The sequence below is a fragment of the Pseudorca crassidens genome, chromosome 3 (genome assembly GCF_039906515.1).
Source record: "Pseudorca crassidens isolate mPseCra1 chromosome 3, mPseCra1.hap1, whole genome shotgun sequence".
Taxonomy (NCBI): domain Eukaryota; kingdom Metazoa; phylum Chordata; class Mammalia; order Artiodactyla; family Delphinidae; genus Pseudorca; species Pseudorca crassidens.
The window spans coordinates 165,410,038-165,428,315 of NC_090298.1; the positions used below are offsets into that span (position 1 = coordinate 165,410,038).

The 18,278-nt window shown below is 50.0% G+C and overlaps 1 protein-coding gene, 1 long non-coding RNA gene and 1 other non-coding gene across 7 annotated transcripts in view; 1 reads left to right on the plus strand and 2 right to left on the minus strand.

Annotated features, from left to right (window-relative positions):
• Window positions 1-4,372: 4,372 nt before the first annotated feature.
• On the plus strand, window positions 4,373-10,837 carry LOC137222478 (uncharacterized). 2 transcript variants are annotated; one of them, XR_010942464.1, is made up of 2 exons: window positions 4,373-4,518; window positions 10,301-10,837. It is a non-coding gene; the product is annotated as an uncharacterized lncRNA (long non-coding RNA). The 2 variants fall into 2 exon arrangements; XR_010942463.1 differs by having other exon boundaries at window positions 10,305-10,837.
• On the minus strand, window positions 7,234-7,340 carry LOC137222912 (U6 spliceosomal RNA). Its single transcript, XR_010942677.1, has one exon. It is a non-coding gene; the product is annotated as a U6 spliceosomal RNA (small nuclear RNA).
• PDE4A (phosphodiesterase 4A) overlaps window positions 10,368-18,278 on the minus strand; it is a 47,077-nt gene continuing 39,166 nt past the window's right edge. For all 4 annotated transcript variants that reach the window (XM_067733784.1, XM_067733783.1, XM_067733785.1 and 1 more), the window contains 7 exons: window positions 17,252-17,350; window positions 16,991-17,155; window positions 16,339-16,438; window positions 16,072-16,226; window positions 15,716-15,838; window positions 15,069-15,251; window positions 10,368-13,020 (listed from right to left, as the gene is read on the minus strand). In XM_067733784.1, the coding sequence (XP_067589885.1) occupies window positions 12,340-13,020; window positions 15,069-15,251; window positions 15,716-15,838; window positions 16,072-16,226; window positions 16,339-16,438; window positions 16,991-17,155; window positions 17,252-17,350 (1,506 nt within the window). In that variant the 3' untranslated portion in view covers window positions 10,368-12,339. The remainder of the gene's footprint in view (window positions 13,021-15,068; window positions 15,252-15,715; window positions 15,839-16,071; window positions 16,227-16,338; window positions 16,439-16,990; window positions 17,156-17,251; window positions 17,351-18,278) is intronic.

The window sequence follows — 18,278 nt, forward strand, 5'->3', positions numbered from 1 at the left end:
GGGCTTGCAGTAGGTTTTATGGGAGTTTTATAGGCCTTGCTCTTGTCAATGAGATCTTTACTCACTGATCCTTTTAAATTGATATTTCTGTTATGGGGAAGTTGTTGATATAGATGTATTGGTCTTCTGCCAGCTTCTTTCTAGTATCTTTTTTTTTTTAGCAGATAGCCATCTACAAATAATGATAGTGTAATGTCATCTTCCCAATAGTTCTACAACTCATTTCTTTTCCTTGTCTTACAGCATTAGCTAAGACATCCTATACAATTTTGATTAGTAATGGTAATAGTGGGCATAGTTGTCTTACTTCTAACTATAAGGTGACTGCTTCTAATGTTCCACCATTAATTCTGATACTTGCCAAAACATTTTCTGTAATCTGTGCCTTAAGTTTTGCTGGAAACTTTATCAAGTTCAGGAAGCTCCCTCCTATACCTAGTTTGCTACATCTTTTTAAAAATCATAAATGGATGTTGAATTTTCTAGATGTCTCTCATTCACGAGGTGGGTGCCAAGAAACTGCATTTCTAACAAGTTCCCAGTTGATGCTGAAGCTGCTCGTCCAGGGACCACATTTTGAGACACTGGCGTAGAACAAGAATAATGGGTTAAAGGCAAATTCTGAGAAACAACATTTAAGGAGTAGAGGGATGTAAGGGAAGGCCCGATAGGAGCACAACAGCAGCAGAAAATTACGAGAAAAACTAAGAAATGTACAGTGTCACAGAAGCCAAGTGGTGAAAAATTTGAGCACAAAAAGTTTAAAAGAATCACACTATTAAATACAAAGCAGTTCAGAAAGAGACCTTCAAATGCTCACTGGATTTGGCGATTGGAAGGTAAGCTTACTAAGAACCATTTTGGTAGAATTGTGAGGGTAAAGCAATAGATTGTGCAGGTGTTTATCGAATGCCTCCTTAGAACAGGCACTGTTGCCGAGGAGATAACACTGAAGGATGCTGAAAGAAGGAATATCTCTTTTGAGACATTTGGGTGAGAAGAGGCAAAGTACACATGACAGCTAGAGAGGAACGAAGGGTTCAGGGAGGGTTTGGGGGTTTGCTTTTAAGATTCAGAAGACAGAGCGTGTTTATAAGCTAAGGGGAAGTTCCAGTATAGAAAGAGAAAACAAAGATGAAGGCGAAAGGATGAACTTATAGTGATGATGAGCAAGTAACTTCCCACTCTTAATCAACTGGACAATGTCTAAGATAACTTTCAGCTCTGTGAAGGCCACTGTAGTTCTGGGTGCTAGAGTATCTTGCTTTGTGCAATACAACATACCTTCAATTCAAGGACTATCTTCTCCCTTGGGAGTGTATTCTGGTGCGTTTGTTTGTTTTTTAATTGGGCGAAGGAAGTATTTATTACTTGCAACAAGTAAGGAGAACACTAGGGACCCTGGTTTTAAAATATAAATGTTAGTGGGAATATACAGTATTGCAGAAGATAGAATTTAAGAAAATTAAATTTAAAAGAAGAAGAGAGAAAACAGAGTAGGTTTGAGACCCGTATCTGTCACTTACTAGGTTCAAATCCTCTCTGGGCCTCATTTTCCTCCTCTGTAAAGTGGGGAATAGTAACAGTATCTAGCACCTGGCACACAGTAAGAATGCAATAAATGTAGTTATTATTGACTAGGAACGAGATAAGTACTAGAAACCTGAAATGCTAACATTAATCTGAATTATTAAGGTTTTCAAAGTCAGAATGATAATGATAACATTTTATTACCTCAGAGCACTATACCTGCATTACTTAAAATTCCTCACTGGCTCTCATTACCTGTGAAAAATCAGTGCTTCCACCAACCCACCTGTCTCATTTTATGATGGTTTTGTAGCTCCGCAAGACCTCAGGGTTGATACAGGAAGTGTGGCCTAAAAGGAGTGCAGCACCCTCTTGTGGGCCTTTGGGTAAAAAACGGAACTATTTCCAGGGAAGAAAAGGAGCAAGATTGGAGAAGCCCCAGAGTGTAGAATGCCCTGATTTTGGCTTGTTCCTTTTTTTTTTTTTTTTTTTTTTTTGCAGTACGCGGGCCTCTCACTGCTGTGGCCTCTCCCGTTGCGGAACACAGACTCCGGACGCGCAGACTCAGCGGCCATGGCTCACGGGCCCAGCCGCTCCGCGGCATGTGGGATCTTCCCGGACCGGGGCACGAACCCGTGTCCCCTGCATCGGCAGGCGGCCTCTCAACCACTGCGCCACCAGGGAAGCCCAGTTCCTATTTTTTAAAAAAATCAGCATTCTTCAAAACTTCTGGGAAAATTATATTTTTATAAATAAACAAGGACTCTCCCTCCTGTGAGCGCCAGCACCAAATCCACACCTCAGGGTTGTAACTTTGATTTTATTACACCCAATTGTAAGCCGGACACCCAGGAACACTTTTCAGACTACACATCCCAGGATCCCCTGGGATTTATTCAGTTGATTTAGACAACATTTGTGGGAAATTCGAAACTGCAGCCCGATGCTGACGTCAGCTACCTCTTTGCCTTCCCCTGCCCTCACAGGAAAGATTAATAGCATTGGCCAAGGAGTTGGTGTTTCTTTCTTAAGTCTCAGCTATCGCAGGTGGATTCTCTTTCGTTTCTAGCCCATGTCTTTCCCTTACTGATCATATATCACCGTCTCTGACCATCTCCCAGTTCCTCTGAGGATTCACCAAGTGAAGAGATGAGGCGGGAACAACAAATATTTCAGTGCCTACCATATTCCAGACCCTGTGTAGATACAACTGGGAGCAGAAGACATGGTTTCTGCCCTCCTGTAGCCCATGGTCAAGGGTGGTGAGGAGTGGACAGTTATTTGTATTTTATTTATGTACAACCAGAAACCCTGAGAAGTGCTCTAGGAAAAAGTAGCTTGCAGAAATCATAAACAGTGTATTTTTTGCCTTGTATTCATAATTATTCTTCGATTCTTCGTCTCGTTCACCATTTTATTTACTGGCACACAATAGGAACTTCACCCATATTTGAACGTTGAGTAGATGAATTCTTGGTCACAATGGATGTATGATAAACATTTGTGAGATTAAATGGAATTGGTGAGGTCATGCAGATGCTTCTCCAATGGTGTGGATTTCGGCAGCTCTGTGCAAGAGTAGAGCTACTTAGCCTGTTACGATTTTAGTTCAACCCAAGAAGCCCTTTTGACCTTTCTTTACCTGTTATCATCAGATACCTTGGAACGTCATGGAACAGAGTAATCCCTCTTTCAGGTAACAGCCTGAATATATCCAGTTGCTGAATAAGTACCTACTGATGATGTCAGGAGCTGTGAGAAGCACTTGATAAATATTTTAAGGCAGCTTTAGATCCTTCCTCCAGCTCCCGTTTTAGGAGAAACAGCCCCAGTTCCTTAAACAATTTCTCATGTGACATGGTGAGTTCCTTTATCAGCTAGTTTCACTCCCCCGCCCCCAAACATTTTGAGGGTGATTTGAGTCTTGCCTTCTCCCTCTCCCCAGCTGGGGATAGGAAAGCGCAGGAGGGGGCTTTGGGACTTCTCATGTACGGGGACCACCGAAGCCCTTGCCGGGGTCCTTCTCGAATTGCAAGGGAGGAAGAGATTACCCTCAGAGAGAAGGGCGGTGATGGGTCCTTTCAGGGTGTGGGGATGGCAATGACGACAAACCCTCAGGAAGGGAGGGGACAATGCCAGACCCCTTCTCAGGAAGGAGGAGCAATACGGGGACCCTTGAGGAAGGGGGGAGTATGACCCTGGGGGTCCCCTTCGGAAAGGATGACATAGGAGGGGACCCCTCAAGAAGAGGGGGTGACGCCAGGGTCGGTCTCCCTCAGGAAGGATAATGCTGGGGCCCCATCAGCAAGGGGCCTGACCCCAGGGTTCCCTAAAGAAGTGGGGACGACTCTGGCGTCGCTCTCAGAAAGAAGAGACGCTACTAGGGTTCACTTCAGGAGGGCGAGAGGATGCTGGAGTCCCCCTCAGTACGGCAGGAATGACGCTAGGGTACTCTCAGGAAAGGGGGATGACGCCAGGGTCTCCCTAAGAAAATGGGAACGGCGCTGGGGTCTCTCTCAGGAAGGGAGTGACGCCAGGTCCCCTCACCTGCCTCAGGGTTCGTCGCACCTGCCTCGGTCCAAGCTCCTCGGCTCCCTCGGTCATCTAGTTAGAAAAGCGAAGCGGCCGCGCCTCTCATTGGCTGCTTTATTGGCTAATGACAGCTACGACAGCCAATCGTAGCTCGGGGAAGAAAATCTCCCGCGCGACTTTGGCACGCCTTCTTCCCAGGCTACGCGCCGCGCACCTTCCGGCCTGCTGTAGTTCCTCAGATCCACTCTAGGCGGTGCACGGGGGTTCGAACGCCTAGTCCTACCTCCTTCCTCGCCTGTGACCCATTTTATAGAACAGTACCTACTTAGCAGGGCTGTTACGAGAGCTAAGTGCAATAATTTATGTAAAACAGTGCCTGTCACATGGTAATCGCCTGGCAAACCTGAGCTGTTATTATTTACATTTTACAGCGAGGGAAACTGAAGCACAGCATGAGTAAGTAATCTGCTCAAACTCAGTCATTAACTGGCAGAGTCGCGACCAGAATCCAGAGTCTGTGTGCTTATCTACTATGCTTCTGTGGCTCCCAGATAACAAATACTGGCTATGTCTTTCCTCTGATTACGAAACAACTTCCCCTTGATTATGAAAGTAATACATGTTCATTGCAAAAATTCAGAAAACATCCAAGACTACAGAACAGAAAACACCAGTGTCTTTTAATCCATTCACTGGAGACTGTAAATATTTTGATGAACAAGCTGCTTTTTCTATGCAGATACGTAGGATGGTATAAAGCAGAACATTTTTTAAAATTTTATTTTTATTTATTTATTTTTGGCTGCATTTGGGTCTTCATTGCTGCGCAGGGGCTTTCTCTAGTTGCTGTGAGCAGGGGCTTGTTGCGAAGCATGGGCTCTAGGCGCGTGGGCTTCAGTAGTTGTGGCTCGTGGGCTCTAGAGCGCAGGCTCAGTATTTGTGGCACACAGACTTAGTTGCTCTGCGGCATGTGGGATCTTCCCCGACCAGGGCTTGAACCCGTGTCCCTTGCATTGGCAGATGGATTCTTAACCACTGTGCCACCAGGGAAGCCCATGCAGAACGTTTTGAAGCCCGCTCTTCTCATTGTGAACATCTTGTCATTTCAATAAATACAGACCCACCTTATTGTTTTTATTTTTATTTATTTATATTTATTATATTTTATTTTTTAAATTATTATTTATTTTATCTATTTATTTTGGGCTGTGTTGGGTCTTTGTTGCTGCACAGGGGCTTTCTCTAGTTGCAGCGAGTGGGGGCTACTCTTCGTTGCGGTGCGCAGGCTTCTCATTGCGGTGGCTTCTCTTCTTGTGGAGCATGGGCTCTAGGCGTGCAGGCTTCAGTAGTTGTGGCACAAGGGCTCAGTAGTTGTGACTCACGGGCTCTAGAGCGCAGGCTCAGTAGTTGTGGCGCATGGGCTTAGTTGCTCTGCGGCATGTGGGATCTTCCCGGGCCAGGGATCGAACCTGTGTCCCCTGCATTGGTAGGAAGATTCTTAACCACTGCGCCACCAGGGAAGTCCCACCTCATTGTTTTTAATAAGTGCATATTACTCCACCATACAGGAAGCATAATTTCATGACTACCTAGTGTTGGACATCTGGGTTCTTCACAATTCTTCACTATTCTGACCAGCACTAGAATGGGCATTTGGTACCTGCAACTTTAGGTTTTCAGCCAACTGGTTCTTTTTTTTCAAACTTTTTTATTGGAGTAAAATTGCTTTACAATGTTGTGTTAGTTTCTGCTGTACAATGAAGCGAATCAGCTGTATATATATCTATATCCCCTCCCTCTTGGACCTCCCTCCCCACCCCCACCCCTATCCCATCCATCTAGGTCATCACAGAGCACTAAGCTGAGCTCCCTGTGCTATACAGCAGGTTCCTACTAGCTATTTTACTCCTGGTAGTGTATTTATGTCAAACCTAATCTCCCAATTCGTCCCACCCTTCCCTTCCCCCAATGTGTCCACATGTCAGTTCTCTACGTCTACGTCGCTATTCCTGCCCTACAAATAGGTTCATCTGTACCATTTTTTCTAGATGCCACATATATGCGTTAAAATACGATATTTTTCTCTTTCTGGCTTACTTCACTCAGTATGACAGACTCTAAGTCCATCCACATCTCTACAAATGACCCAATTTCGTTCCTTTTTATGGCTGAGTAATATTCCATTGTATATACATACCACATCTTCTTTATCTATTCATCTATCATTGGACGTTTAAAAAAATTATTTAATTTATTTATTGATTTTTGGCTGTGTTGGGTCTCCGTTGTGGTGCACGGGCTTCTCATTGCAGTGGCTTCTCTTGCTGTGGAGCACGAGGTCTAGGCATGTGGGCTTCAGTAGTTGTGGTGCCAAGCTCAGTAGTTGTGGCACACAGGCTTAGTTGCTCCACGGCATGTGGGATCTTACTGGACTAGGGCTCGAACCCGTGTCCCCTGCATAGGCAGGCGGATTCTTAACCCCTGGGCCACCAGGGAAGTCCCTGGACATTTTTAAAATAAATTTATTCATTTGTTTTTATTTTTGGCTGTGTTTGGTCTTCGTTGCTGTGCGCGGGCTTTCTCTAGTTGCTCTGGGCAGGGGCTACTATTCGTGGCGGTGCGCGGTCTTCTCATTGTCGTGGCTTCTCTTGTTGCAGAGCACGGGTTCTAGGCCCGCGGGCTTCAGTAGGTGTGGTGCACGGGCTCTAGAGCGCAGGCTCAGTAGTTGTGGTGCATGGCCTTCATTGCTCTGCGTCATGTGGGATCTTCCTGGGCCAGGGCTCGAACCCGTGTCCCCTGCATTGGCAGGAGGATTCTTAACGACTGCGCCACCAGGGAAGCCCCGCTGGACATTTAGGTTGTTTCCATGTCCTGGCTATTGTAAATCGTGCCGCAATGAACACTGTGGTACATGTGTCCTTCTGAATTATGGTTTTCTCAGGGTACATGCCCAGTAGTGGGATTGCTTTGTCATATGGTAGTTCTATTTTTAGTTTTTTAAGGAACCTCCATACTGTTGTCCATAGTGGCTGTATCAATTTACATTCTCACCAACAGTGCAAAAGGGTTCCCTTTTCTCCACACCCTTTCCAGCATATGTTGTTCGTAGATTTTTTGATAATGGCCATTCTGACTGGTGTGAGGTGATACCTCACTGTAGTTTTGATTTGCAAAAATATGGAACGCTTCACGAATTTGCGTGTCATCCTTGTGCAGGGGCCATGCTAATCTTCTCTGTATGGTTCCAATTTTAGTATATGTGCTGCCGAAGTGAGCACCAACTGGTTCTTTAGGATAAATATTTTTAAAAGTGCAACGTCTGCGTCAAAATGCATGCACAGTTATGCTTTTGATAAATATTGTCAGACGACTCCTGGAGAGCTGTATGTGCTAATTTCTACCAGCACTAACGAACTATGAAAGTGCTTTGCCCACCCCTGGATGGTCCATCTTTTCATTATTTGCCAATAGGTGAAAAAAGAAAACTGTCTTCTTTTCATTTTACTTCCATATATTTTGATGCTGAGAAAGAGGGAGAAATATTACCCACATCTCATAATTTTGTGCATGTGAACTAAAATAGCGATAATAATATAAAAGTACCAGGCAGCTATCATTGTCAAACAGGCATGGGGTGAAGTGAGATCCCTGCCTTATTTCCCTGAATTTTCTCAACACTGTGAGATCACTTCTCAGCCTCAGTTTCCTCATCTGCAAAATGATAGTACCTATCTCAAGAACAGCTGGAAAGTTGATAAAATAATCTGAGTAATGAGTTTAGCATAGGGCAGAGCCCTCTGAAGCCTGGGCGAGGTGGAACCGTTTGCCCCAGACCCCTGTAGCTTGCAAGTGGCTGACGTCAACTTCAAAGAATGAACTGACTCCACCCCTTCCCAGGGCCCCCTGTCCTGTTCAGATTACAGGGCTTCTCTGCCCTTGGCCACCTTTCCCCGAGGAAAGATGAACTCCCCAACAGGAGAATTTTAAAGAGCCAGCTGACGGTCACATGCCACCTCTATCCTTTGACCCACATTCTCAGACTGTCACCAAGTCCCAACTCAGGAGGCATGTGGGACATCACTCCTACCCTTTTACACTTGGGAAAACTGAGGCCCAGAGCGAGAAGGCTCACCCAGAGCCGCCCACCTAACCCCCTGCAGGCTGGGATTGATACTGTCGCCTCCTGACCCCCAGCCCAACACCCTTTCCCCGACTCTGCTTCCCTTTGAAACACCCTCGGGAAAACAACTGTGTCTCCTCGTTGCTTCTTGCGCAAAATTCAGATTCCCTGGAAACTTCTACCTAGTTTTTCAGCTTTGCTCCGCCCCCCTGGGTCCAGGCTGGCCCCTGCTCCTCTGGCCCAGGATATCTACTATGAATCTTTAAGCCAAAGTCAAGCAGGAGAACCTTTGTATATATTAAACCCTCTACATTAACTCTCTCGCTTAAGTGCCAGTACTGCGCAGTCAGATAGAGCAGCCATTGGCTAAACGTGGCTACTTAATGTAAAGGAAAATTAAAACTCTAGTTCAGTTGCACTAGCCACATTTCAGGTGCTTGATAGCCACGTATGGCTAGTGGCTACCTTATTGGATAGCACAGACATAGAACATTCTAAGCATCATAGAAAGTTTCACTGGACACCCCTCTCTAGTCTGGAACTTTTGTTAACCCCATTTTATAAATGAAACAATTGCAGGTCAGAGAGCTCACGCCCAAGGTCACACAGCTAGAACTGGGATCCAAACCAGTCCTTGGCCACTAGAGACAAACAGCAGAGTAGGTGGGTCGGCCTATCCTCAGATCCAGGGAAGCTGCCATCCTTTTTTTTTTTTTTCAGTATTTTTTATTTGGCTCCGTCGGGTCTTAGTTGTGGTGTGCAGGTTCTTTGTTGCGGCACGCGGGCTCTCTAGTTGTGGCTCTCGGGCCCTAAAGCACGTGGGCTTAGTTGCCTCGCGGCATGTGGGATCTTAATTCCCTGACCAGGTTTCGAACCCGCATCCCCTGCATTGGAAGGCAGATTCTTCACCACTGGACCACCAGGGAAGTCCCAAGCTGCCATCATTTTGTTTCAGAAGACACATGCTGTGAATATATACTGGTCCCACTGTGCTTAACCACTTAAGGACTGTGTGTGTACGTGTGTATCTGTTTATTACACACCAGAGGCAGCCCGTATTCTAGTCTGAAAACCTGCATCACAAACACTTCCTCCATCTTTATCTTTATTCACAAGGGAAGTTTTGCTCATTAGCATAATGAATGGCAGAAACGTTTTATTGGTGAAATCGGGGCTTGTTAATTAGGCTGATAGGGCTTCCCTGGTGGCGCAGTGGTTGAGAGTCCGCCTGAGGACGCAGGGAACACGGGTTCGTGCCCCGGTCCGGGAGGATCCCACATGCCGCGGAGCGGCTGGGCCCGTGAGCCATGGTCGCTGAGCCTGCGCGTCCGGAGCCTGTGCTCCGCAACGGGAGAGGCCACAACAGTGAGAGGCCCGCATACCACAATAAAATAAAATAAAATAAAGATAATCAGAGGCTTTTAAAAAAAAAAAAATTTAATTAGGCTGATAAAGGTTGGAAAAATGGGCTCCCAGGGGTGGAGTTAACAGTATTCAAATATGTGGATTGGTTAAAATACCTGAGACTCCCTAGCTCCCCGATCCTGTATGAACTCGTCGGAAAAACAGAGCTAAAATCCGAAGCTGGTCCTGTGTGAACTTGGAGGATTCATCTTGCCTGAGATACATCCTAAGGTTCATGGGCTTTAGGATAGTCAAGTTTGTTTGTTTGTTTTGGTTTTGTTTTAATGCAGCGTGAGGGCTGCAACACTATCATGGCCAGAATTCATGGAACTTACAGATGTAAATTATCTTGTGCTAATAAATCAAGTTTAATGTCTGCAGGGCAGAATTTGATCCAAGTGCTTTTATCATGACCTGGCAACCAGATGTTGGAGGCGGGGGTCAGTCAGGTTTCCAGGAATGACTTCGTGGTACCAGGAGAACCCGAGTTGCGTCAGATATGCTCCACGTGAGAGAAACAAGGCTTACCTGGGTCTGCTGGCCTCCAAAAACTGCGTGGTCTGAACCTCCACATTACAACCTGCAGCCCCTGTGCCTGGACCTGGCCCAGGCCAGGGGGCTGCCTCCCACCAAACTATCTGCACCCCCTTCAAGTTCTATCTGCTTGGGAAGGGGCAGGGACAGAGCCCGCTCACTTTCCCCACCCCTCCCCAGACAGATAGCGAGAGAGACACACACCTTGAGAAACAGGATGGGAAAGGAAGCCACATCAGCCAGGAAGATCGGTGAAAGCCTCGGTTTAATTGGAGACAAGATCGAAGGATTGAGTATCGATCAGCAGACCGACTGACTGATCATCAAAGTGGACAACACTCGAGCAGCTCAAGGGGGTACTGACTCCCCTCCCCCGCCCCCCGGGGTCCCTGTCCCCAGTTGCCAATCACTCCTGGCCCTGGGGCCGGGGGAGGGGCAGGGTCTGCGCAGTCCTCCCTCACCCCCTCTGATGACATGACTCGCCGTTCAACAACAGCGCTGAGTCCACACTTCCGGGGTCTGTGGTACAGTTTGTATAATACAGCAGGAATGGAGACTCCCATCGGGAGACCCCCAAACCCTCCTTCCCCTGAGTCAGCGGGGGAAGGGCAAGTTTATTTTCCCTTTTTGCCTCTGTAGAATAATTTACAAACCAACCTTACAGTATGTACAAAAAAAAGAAAGAAAGAAAGAAAGAAAAGAAAGGAAACAAAGAAAGAAAACCAAAAAAAAAAAAAAAAAAAGGCCCACTCCGGTGGCCGGCTGGGACTGAAACTACTTTCGCTACAAAAATGAACCCTGTACAGCATCATGGGGGTGGGAGCGGGTGGTACTCCCCACAGGGAAGGACAGACAGATGGAAGGCTGGGGGGAGCTGGGGGCTACAGTACCGTGTGCTCCGAACTGGAGGGGAGAGAGATGAGAGAGAGAGGACGGTCCTGCCCAGCTGCAGAGCCAGGCTGAGGGGCAGAGCGGAAGGGGAAGAGGGGGTCTTTCTTTCCAAACAGCCCCCCATGGCTTGGAGAAAAATGGCCTTGCATCTGTCTGTCGTATTGCTTGGGGGAAGAGCTAGGGGTAGGCTTGGCAAGGTGCGGGCAAAGGAGAGACGACCTTGGTTGCCAGGGTGGGAAGGGCTGCCCAGAAAGGGGACGTGGGTGTACACCGTTATTGCTTCCTCCTAGGGCAAAGAGTCGGGGAGGGGGGGCAGGAGGATGCTGGGGAGGGGGCTGTGCCCACGAGGGGGGGCTCCAGGCCTGGCCCTACTCCACCCAAGGTGCAGGTGGGAGCCACTGCAACCCCCCCTCTATGGCCGTGGGAATCATTAAGGCAGAAACAAGAGGAGAAGCAGCTGGAAGGAGGGGTGCAGCTCCAAGCCATCCCCCGCCCCCGCAAACGGAGAAAATTCAAACGGAAACCAGACTGGAAGGGGAAAGGGGTGGCCGGTGGAGGGGGGAGGTGGATCACACCCTCCTCAAACCTCAGACCCCAGGGGGGTGGTGTGAATGTCCCTCCAACATCCTACCCCTGCCTCCTAAGATCCACCCATCTCCCCCCTGCCCGTCCCCCAAGTCAGTATTGCCAGGTTTGTGCAAAATGAGGCTGAGGACTTCTTGGGGGGAGGGCAGGGAGCTCATGGGGCGCCCCCTCCCCGCCCCCAGAGGCCCCACCCAGAATGGCTATTCCTGGCTGGGTTCTAGAGACCCTCCCAAATTCAGAAGAAAAGTCTGGAGGGAGACCCCACACCAGGTGAAGAGCCCGAAGAGGCCGGAAGACTGAGCCTGGAACCTGGGGCGGGGGTGGGGGGGGGCGGTGGGGGGATGGGGGGGTGGGGGTGGGAGGGGGAAGCGGGGGTGGGTCAGAGGAGGGGGGTGGAGCTGGCCGAGGGGAGCTGGGTACAGGAGCATCTACAGTTGCTGTGTTTCATCCTGGGCTTTTTTGTTTTTTTTTTTGTTTTTTTTTTCTAAAAATGTAACAATTAAAATTCCAAAAATAAAATCCCTTCGGGGACCTCAGCCCCTTGTTCCCCAGCCCCCACCTCCAAAAGGAGGCCCCATGGGAGGGGGTGGGGGGAAAGGGGAAAAAAAGAAAAGAGAAAAAACCCCACTTTTCTGTTTTCTTTTTTCTCAGGAGGCCCAAGAGTCTTTGAGGCAGTGGAGGAGGTGGGGGGGTGATGGTGGTGGCGGGAGGCAGGGAGGCCAACGGGGTGTAGAGGCTGAGGCTCAGGTAGGGCCTCCGGCTGCCCCCCACCCTCCAGGAGCTGGGAGTGTGGATGGATCCTCGCCCGATGTTCCTGTGCAGGCGCAGCACGCCCTTTTGGCAGCCTGATCCTCTTTTTGGGCCCCCACCTCGGCCGCCGTGGAGGGGAGGCCCAGAAGGCCCGGGTCCTCCTCTGGAGGGGGCGGGGTCCTCAAGACAGGCAGAGGGAGGCTCTCGGGAGACAGGGCAGGGGGGCTGCTGCAGCCTACAGATGCACCTGGGGGCGTGGACGCGTCCTGACCCTCAGCCACACTATCTGCTGAGTCTGCTTGCTGTGTCAAGTACATTTCCTCTACCTCCACCTCCGTAGACTGGTCCTGGCCATCGACCTCCAACGGTTCCTCAGCTGGGAACACATCCTGGGCGGTGGACAATTCCTGCACTTCAGTTGCACCTGGGGCAGTGGACACCTCCTCCTCTTCTTCCTCCTCCAGCGTCAGCTCAAACTGGAACTTATCCGGTGGAGGGGGGTGGCCTGGTCCCCCGGGCTCCTCCTCGGGTGGTGGCGATGGGCTCTGCCGAATGGCACTGTAGTACCAGTCCCGGTTGTCCTCCAAAGTGTCCAGGATCTCTTGGGCATCTGGGTGAACCAAGTCGGCCCACGTCTCCCACAGAGGGTGCACAATGTAGTCGATGAAACCCACCTGAGGGAGGGAGAAGGACGAATAAACCAGGGATCTGCTGGTGCAGATTGCACCGCCATGCTGCGGGATCTAATACAAAATTTTTTTTAATTCTTTATTGAATTTGTTACAATATTGCCTCTGTTCTATGTCTTCGTTCCTTGGCCACGAGGCATGTGGGATCCTAGCTCCCCGACCAGGGATCGAACCCACACCAACCCCCGCATTGGAAGGTGAAGACCCAATCACTGGGCCGCCAGGGAAGTCCCAAAGATCCCGCATGCTGCGTGGCGTGGCAAAAAATAAAAGATGTTGATACCCTTGGACCCAGCAATCTTGCTTCTCCAGAGCCAGCCTGGAAAAACTCTTGCACAAGTAAGAAAAAAAGAAAAAAACCACGTATGAGATGCAAACAAAAACTGGAAACATCTCCATATATACATCAGTTGGGCATTAGTTTATTTGTTTTAAGTTATTATTATTTTTTTTGGCCACACCATGCAGCATGTGGGATCTTAGTTCCCCGACATTCCAGGGAGGAATGGTTGGAGCTTCAAGAGCATCTGTGACCACAAGAGACATCTCTGAGGAGAGAAGCCCCAAGCTTCGCATGACAGAAGAGAAACACTGAAAGTTCTGGGGTGCCTGCCAACTATGTGGAGCCAGAGAGAGCCAAATTCCCTTTCTCCAGACTTTCCTTACATAAGAGAAAAACAAACCAATAAAGCTTTATCCTGTTTGAGTCACTGTGAATCCCTAACTACTAAACACTTGTATGTCCACCCACAGAGCACTCACTACACAAACCATTATTCATCTGTCTCTGTGGGAATACTATACAGTAGTGAAAAAGGATAAGCTTAATCTATGTGTAATAATGTGCACAGATCTCCAAGTCATTTTTGGAAAGAAAACGCAAGCTGTATAAAAATAGGTATACATTGAGATTCCCTGGCGGTCCAGTGGTTAGGACTCTGCACTTTCACTGCCAAGGGCGCAGGTTCAATCCCTGGTCGGGGAACTAAGATCCTGCAAGCCATGCAGTGCCTCCCCCCCCGCAAAAAGGTATATATTGATACAGTTTATATTTTTTAAAAGAGCTAAACCCACAAACTATTGCTATTAAGTTGCTTGTGAACATAAATACATAATAAAACAAGCAAAACTGGGTTTCATCAGGGGTTTGGGGCTGTGTGCATGCCCTGGGAACATTTGGAAGTGTTTGGAGACATTTTTGGTTGTTACCGCAGGAAAGGGAGGGCGTTCCCGGCATCTAGTGGGTGGAGGCCAGGGACGCTGCTCAACACCCTACAGTGCACAGGACGGTCCCACCACAAAGAATGATCCAGCGCCAAATGCCAACAGTGTTGAGGCTGCATAACCCTGGATGGGAAGGGCATACACACCGAACCGGGAAGAGGCCTCACCAGGGAGGAGGCTGGAAGCAGGGAGAGTGAGAAAGTCTCATATTCACACTTCAGTGTTGTCTTTTACGAGACTGTGTTTCTGTCCCTCTCGTTAAATTAAAAAGGCACGTGATGGAGACGAGTCATTTAACTTCACTTCAAAATCCACCAAGGGACTTCCCTGGTGGTCCAGTGGTTAAGACTCCACACTTCCACTGCAGTGGGGCACGGGTTCAATCCCTGGTCAGGGAACTAAGATCCCGCATGCCACGTGGCGTGGCCACACAGCAACAACAAACTCCACCAAAACTCAGGCACAAAATGAGTGGCCAGGTTATAGGGAAACCGAGAGGCTGAAAGGACATGAAGTCTGTAATTAAGGGCCGGATAAGTGTTATTACTGATGTTACAGCAGTTGCTACAAATGAGTTACAACTGTCTGGGTGCAAAACTACAACTTATGAGTCCAGAGGCTCAGTTCAATTGTTTTGTGGAGGAGAAAGTGTTGCCTATTTCCCATCAGGATAGAGAAGGAAAAAACAGACAAAGACAAACTTGACACTGTGTACGGGCAGGTTAGGACCTCTTAGGCCTTTGGAGCTCCAGGCCGGTGTGGGGTGAGGAGGCCCGCCCTGCTCTCTTCCAGTGGTGCCGAGACTGTACCTGAGACTTCTCCACCGAGGCCGTGTGCTTGTCGCACATGGGGCTGATCTCCATGCCACGCTCGCGTTCACGGTCGCCCTGCTGGAAGAACTCGGCCATGATGCGGTCGGTCCACTGGCGGTACAGCTCCAGCGGCTTGGTGGGGTTGCTGAGATCTGCACAGTGCACCATGTTCCGTAGGACCTGCATGGGGTGGGGGACCTTCAGAGGCCGTGTCCCCGTCCTAGTCTGAGGCCTCAGGCTTCCTTACTTCCCCTTTGGAAGGACAGTAGGGGAGAATGGGTAGCGGGGAGATGGAGAAAGGTAGAAGAGGTGAGGGAAGAGGGTCGATGAGTGGGGAAGAGAAGGGGAGAGATGAGACGAGGTTGATGAGCAAAGGGCAGAGGGAGGGAAGGGAAAAGAGGCGGTGGGGAGACAGGGGTGTGGGGGACATGGAAACGGGTTGATGAGGAAAGGGAAGAGCGAACTGGAGGAGATGGGGGGAGATGGGATGGAGAGGTGGGAGTTGGAAAGGGTTAGATGGAATAGAGAAAAAGAGACAGGAAGATGGGCAACCTGGGAGCTGGAGCAGAGGGAGGGGCAGCAACCCAGAGCTAACGGGGGAGGGGAGGGTCCAATCTCCCTATACGGTGTGGGGAGGGGGGCACCTGGATGCGGTCGGCATAGTTATCCAGCAAGAGGACCCCCGAGCTGGTCACTTTCTTGGTCTCCACCATGGTCTTCAGGTCAGCCAGGAGGGTCATGTGCTTGGACATGTCCGTGGCCAGCACCTGTGGGCAAGAAGTTGTCACAGGGGCCATCGAAGCCTGGCTGCCCGCTGTACTGACCTGGGCAGGGCCTCTGAAGTTTTCACTCCGCACAATCAGCCGCCACGACCCACTCCCAAAGGACGCCTCCCCCACTAGGGGCCTTTCTGTCCCAGACTCAGACCTGGCCCTCCCCAATGCCCCCTTGCTCCAAAGGTGACCTTTCCCGCTTTGTCCCCGCCCCTCGCCCCGCCCACCATGTCGATGACCATCTTGCGCAGGCTTTGCCGCTGGCGCTTGCTGAGGTTCTGGAAAATGTCGCAGTTGTCTTCCTGCAGCAGCTTGAAGCCCACGGCCAGGTGGTGATTCTCCAGCACCGACTCGTCATTGTACATGAGCGCCAGTTCAGAATCTGTAGCCCAGGCAGGGTCGGGCAGTCAGGAGAGGGGAGGACCCACCCAGGGCGCCCCCCGCAGGCCCCGCCTCCAGCCCAGCAGGCCCCGCCCCCGTGGCGGGCCACTTACTGGTGTTGATGAGGAACTGGTTGGAGACCCCAGGGTGGTCCACATCATGGATGGAAGCTGCGAAGAGGGCGGCGAGAATCTCCAGGTCCGTGAATACGGCCTGGGGGCAGAGGGAGATGGGTTTGAAAGATGGGGAGTCAGAGAGACAGGGTAAGAGAGAGATAGGGAGTCAAAAAAGATGGGGAGGGCTTCCCTGGTGGCACAGTGGTTAAGAATCCGCCTGCCAATGCAGGGGACACGGGTTTGATCCCTGGTCCGGGAAGATCCCACATGCCACTAAGCCCTTGCGCCACAACTACTGAGCCTGCTCTCTAGAGCCCGCAAGCCACAACTACTGAAGCCCGCACGCCTAGAGCTCGTGCTCCACAACAAGAGAAGCCACCGCAATGAGAAGCCTGCACACCGCAACGAAGGGTAGCCCCCGCTTGCTGCAACTAGAGAAAGCCCGCACGCAGCAACGAAGACCCAACGCAGCCAAATATAAATATATAAATTTATAAAAAAAAAAAGAAAGATGGGGAGTCAGGAGAGAGAGGAACGGGGTCAGAGAGAGATGGACGTCAGAGACTCAGGGTCAGAGAGATAAACAGAAGATTGGAGATGGATAGTGTGAGGGGCAGCTGGGGAGACATGGGGGCCAGGCGATGCTCACATCCAGTGCAGGTGTGGCCAGCAGCACGTGGGTGGACTGCAGCACGTCAGCCGCGTGCAGGCTGTTGTGGTAGGCCACATCGGGGTGGTAGTGGTCCTCCAGGGTCAGCATGTATGTAACCATCGTGTCCACCGGGATGCGGAACTTCTTCAGCAGGTCCCGCTCCTGAGGGCAAGAGTAGGGGGCGGTGACCCCCACACCGGCCCTCTGCTCCCCGCCCCGCCCCCTCCCTTGCATCCAGCCCCACTCAGCCCGCCCTACCTGGAATATCGTGTACATGATGCAGCTGAGGGAACGGCCCCCCGCATAATCCGACACGCAAAAGATGTTCAGGCCCCACTTGTTCAGATTTTCCAATTCCTGGTGGAGATGGAGGCCAGAGGTCAGGAGCCCCCAAGGCCCAGGGCCCTCTAGACTCTTTTCTAGGAGTTCAGAACCCTGGTCTGAATAGTGGCACCATTATCGCTCACCCAGTAGGTGGCATGCTCAGCAGTATAGAATTTACTGCCCAGGTCCTACTGGGCCAGAAAATAACAAGGCAACCCCAGAGTCTACTGAGTGTGTATTATCCACCAAGCACTGCACTAAGCGCTTGATTTCACATGGCAGGTGACGGAACCAAAACTCAGAGCAGCGACGTGACTTACCCGAGACCTTGCATCTCACAAGTGGCAAAGCTAGGATGTGAACCCAGCGTGGCTGACCCCAAAGCACAGCTCAGCCTCAGTTAAACTGCTCTTGAGCGCTGAGAGGAAAGGAACATGGGCTAATGTTCCATGTCTCCCCAGAATTCAGAACAGCACCAGCACATAGTAGGTGCTCAATAAACACTGAATGACTGAATAGAGCCCTGGCCAGTACTGGCACGCAGAGGGTTACAATAAATGTCAGCTGAGGGAGCCACTGAGCTTGCATCAAGTCCACTGTGCAAATCATTGTGGGAGCCCCTTGGCTTAAGATTTCATGGAAAAGCCAGGAGGCGAATCCAGGTCTGGTCTGTAGTGGCTGCTGTTTGGGTTCTGCCCAGATTCCCTTCACTGGTCTCAATGCACCCATCACCCAGCTGCTGGGGCTGTTGCTTACAAAGACTCACAGCTGCCCCTTGTCAAAAATCGGCTCTTCCCTCACAGGAGCTATGTGGAGGGGGTGATGCCATCCACCCTGGGGACAGCCCCCAGCCAATGACTGACACAAGGGTATAAAATGTCAGCACACTTGCCTCAAGGTGGGCTCCACTCAGTGCTGTTGTTCATATTCCAGAGCCCCCTGTGGACACCAGCTGAGACCA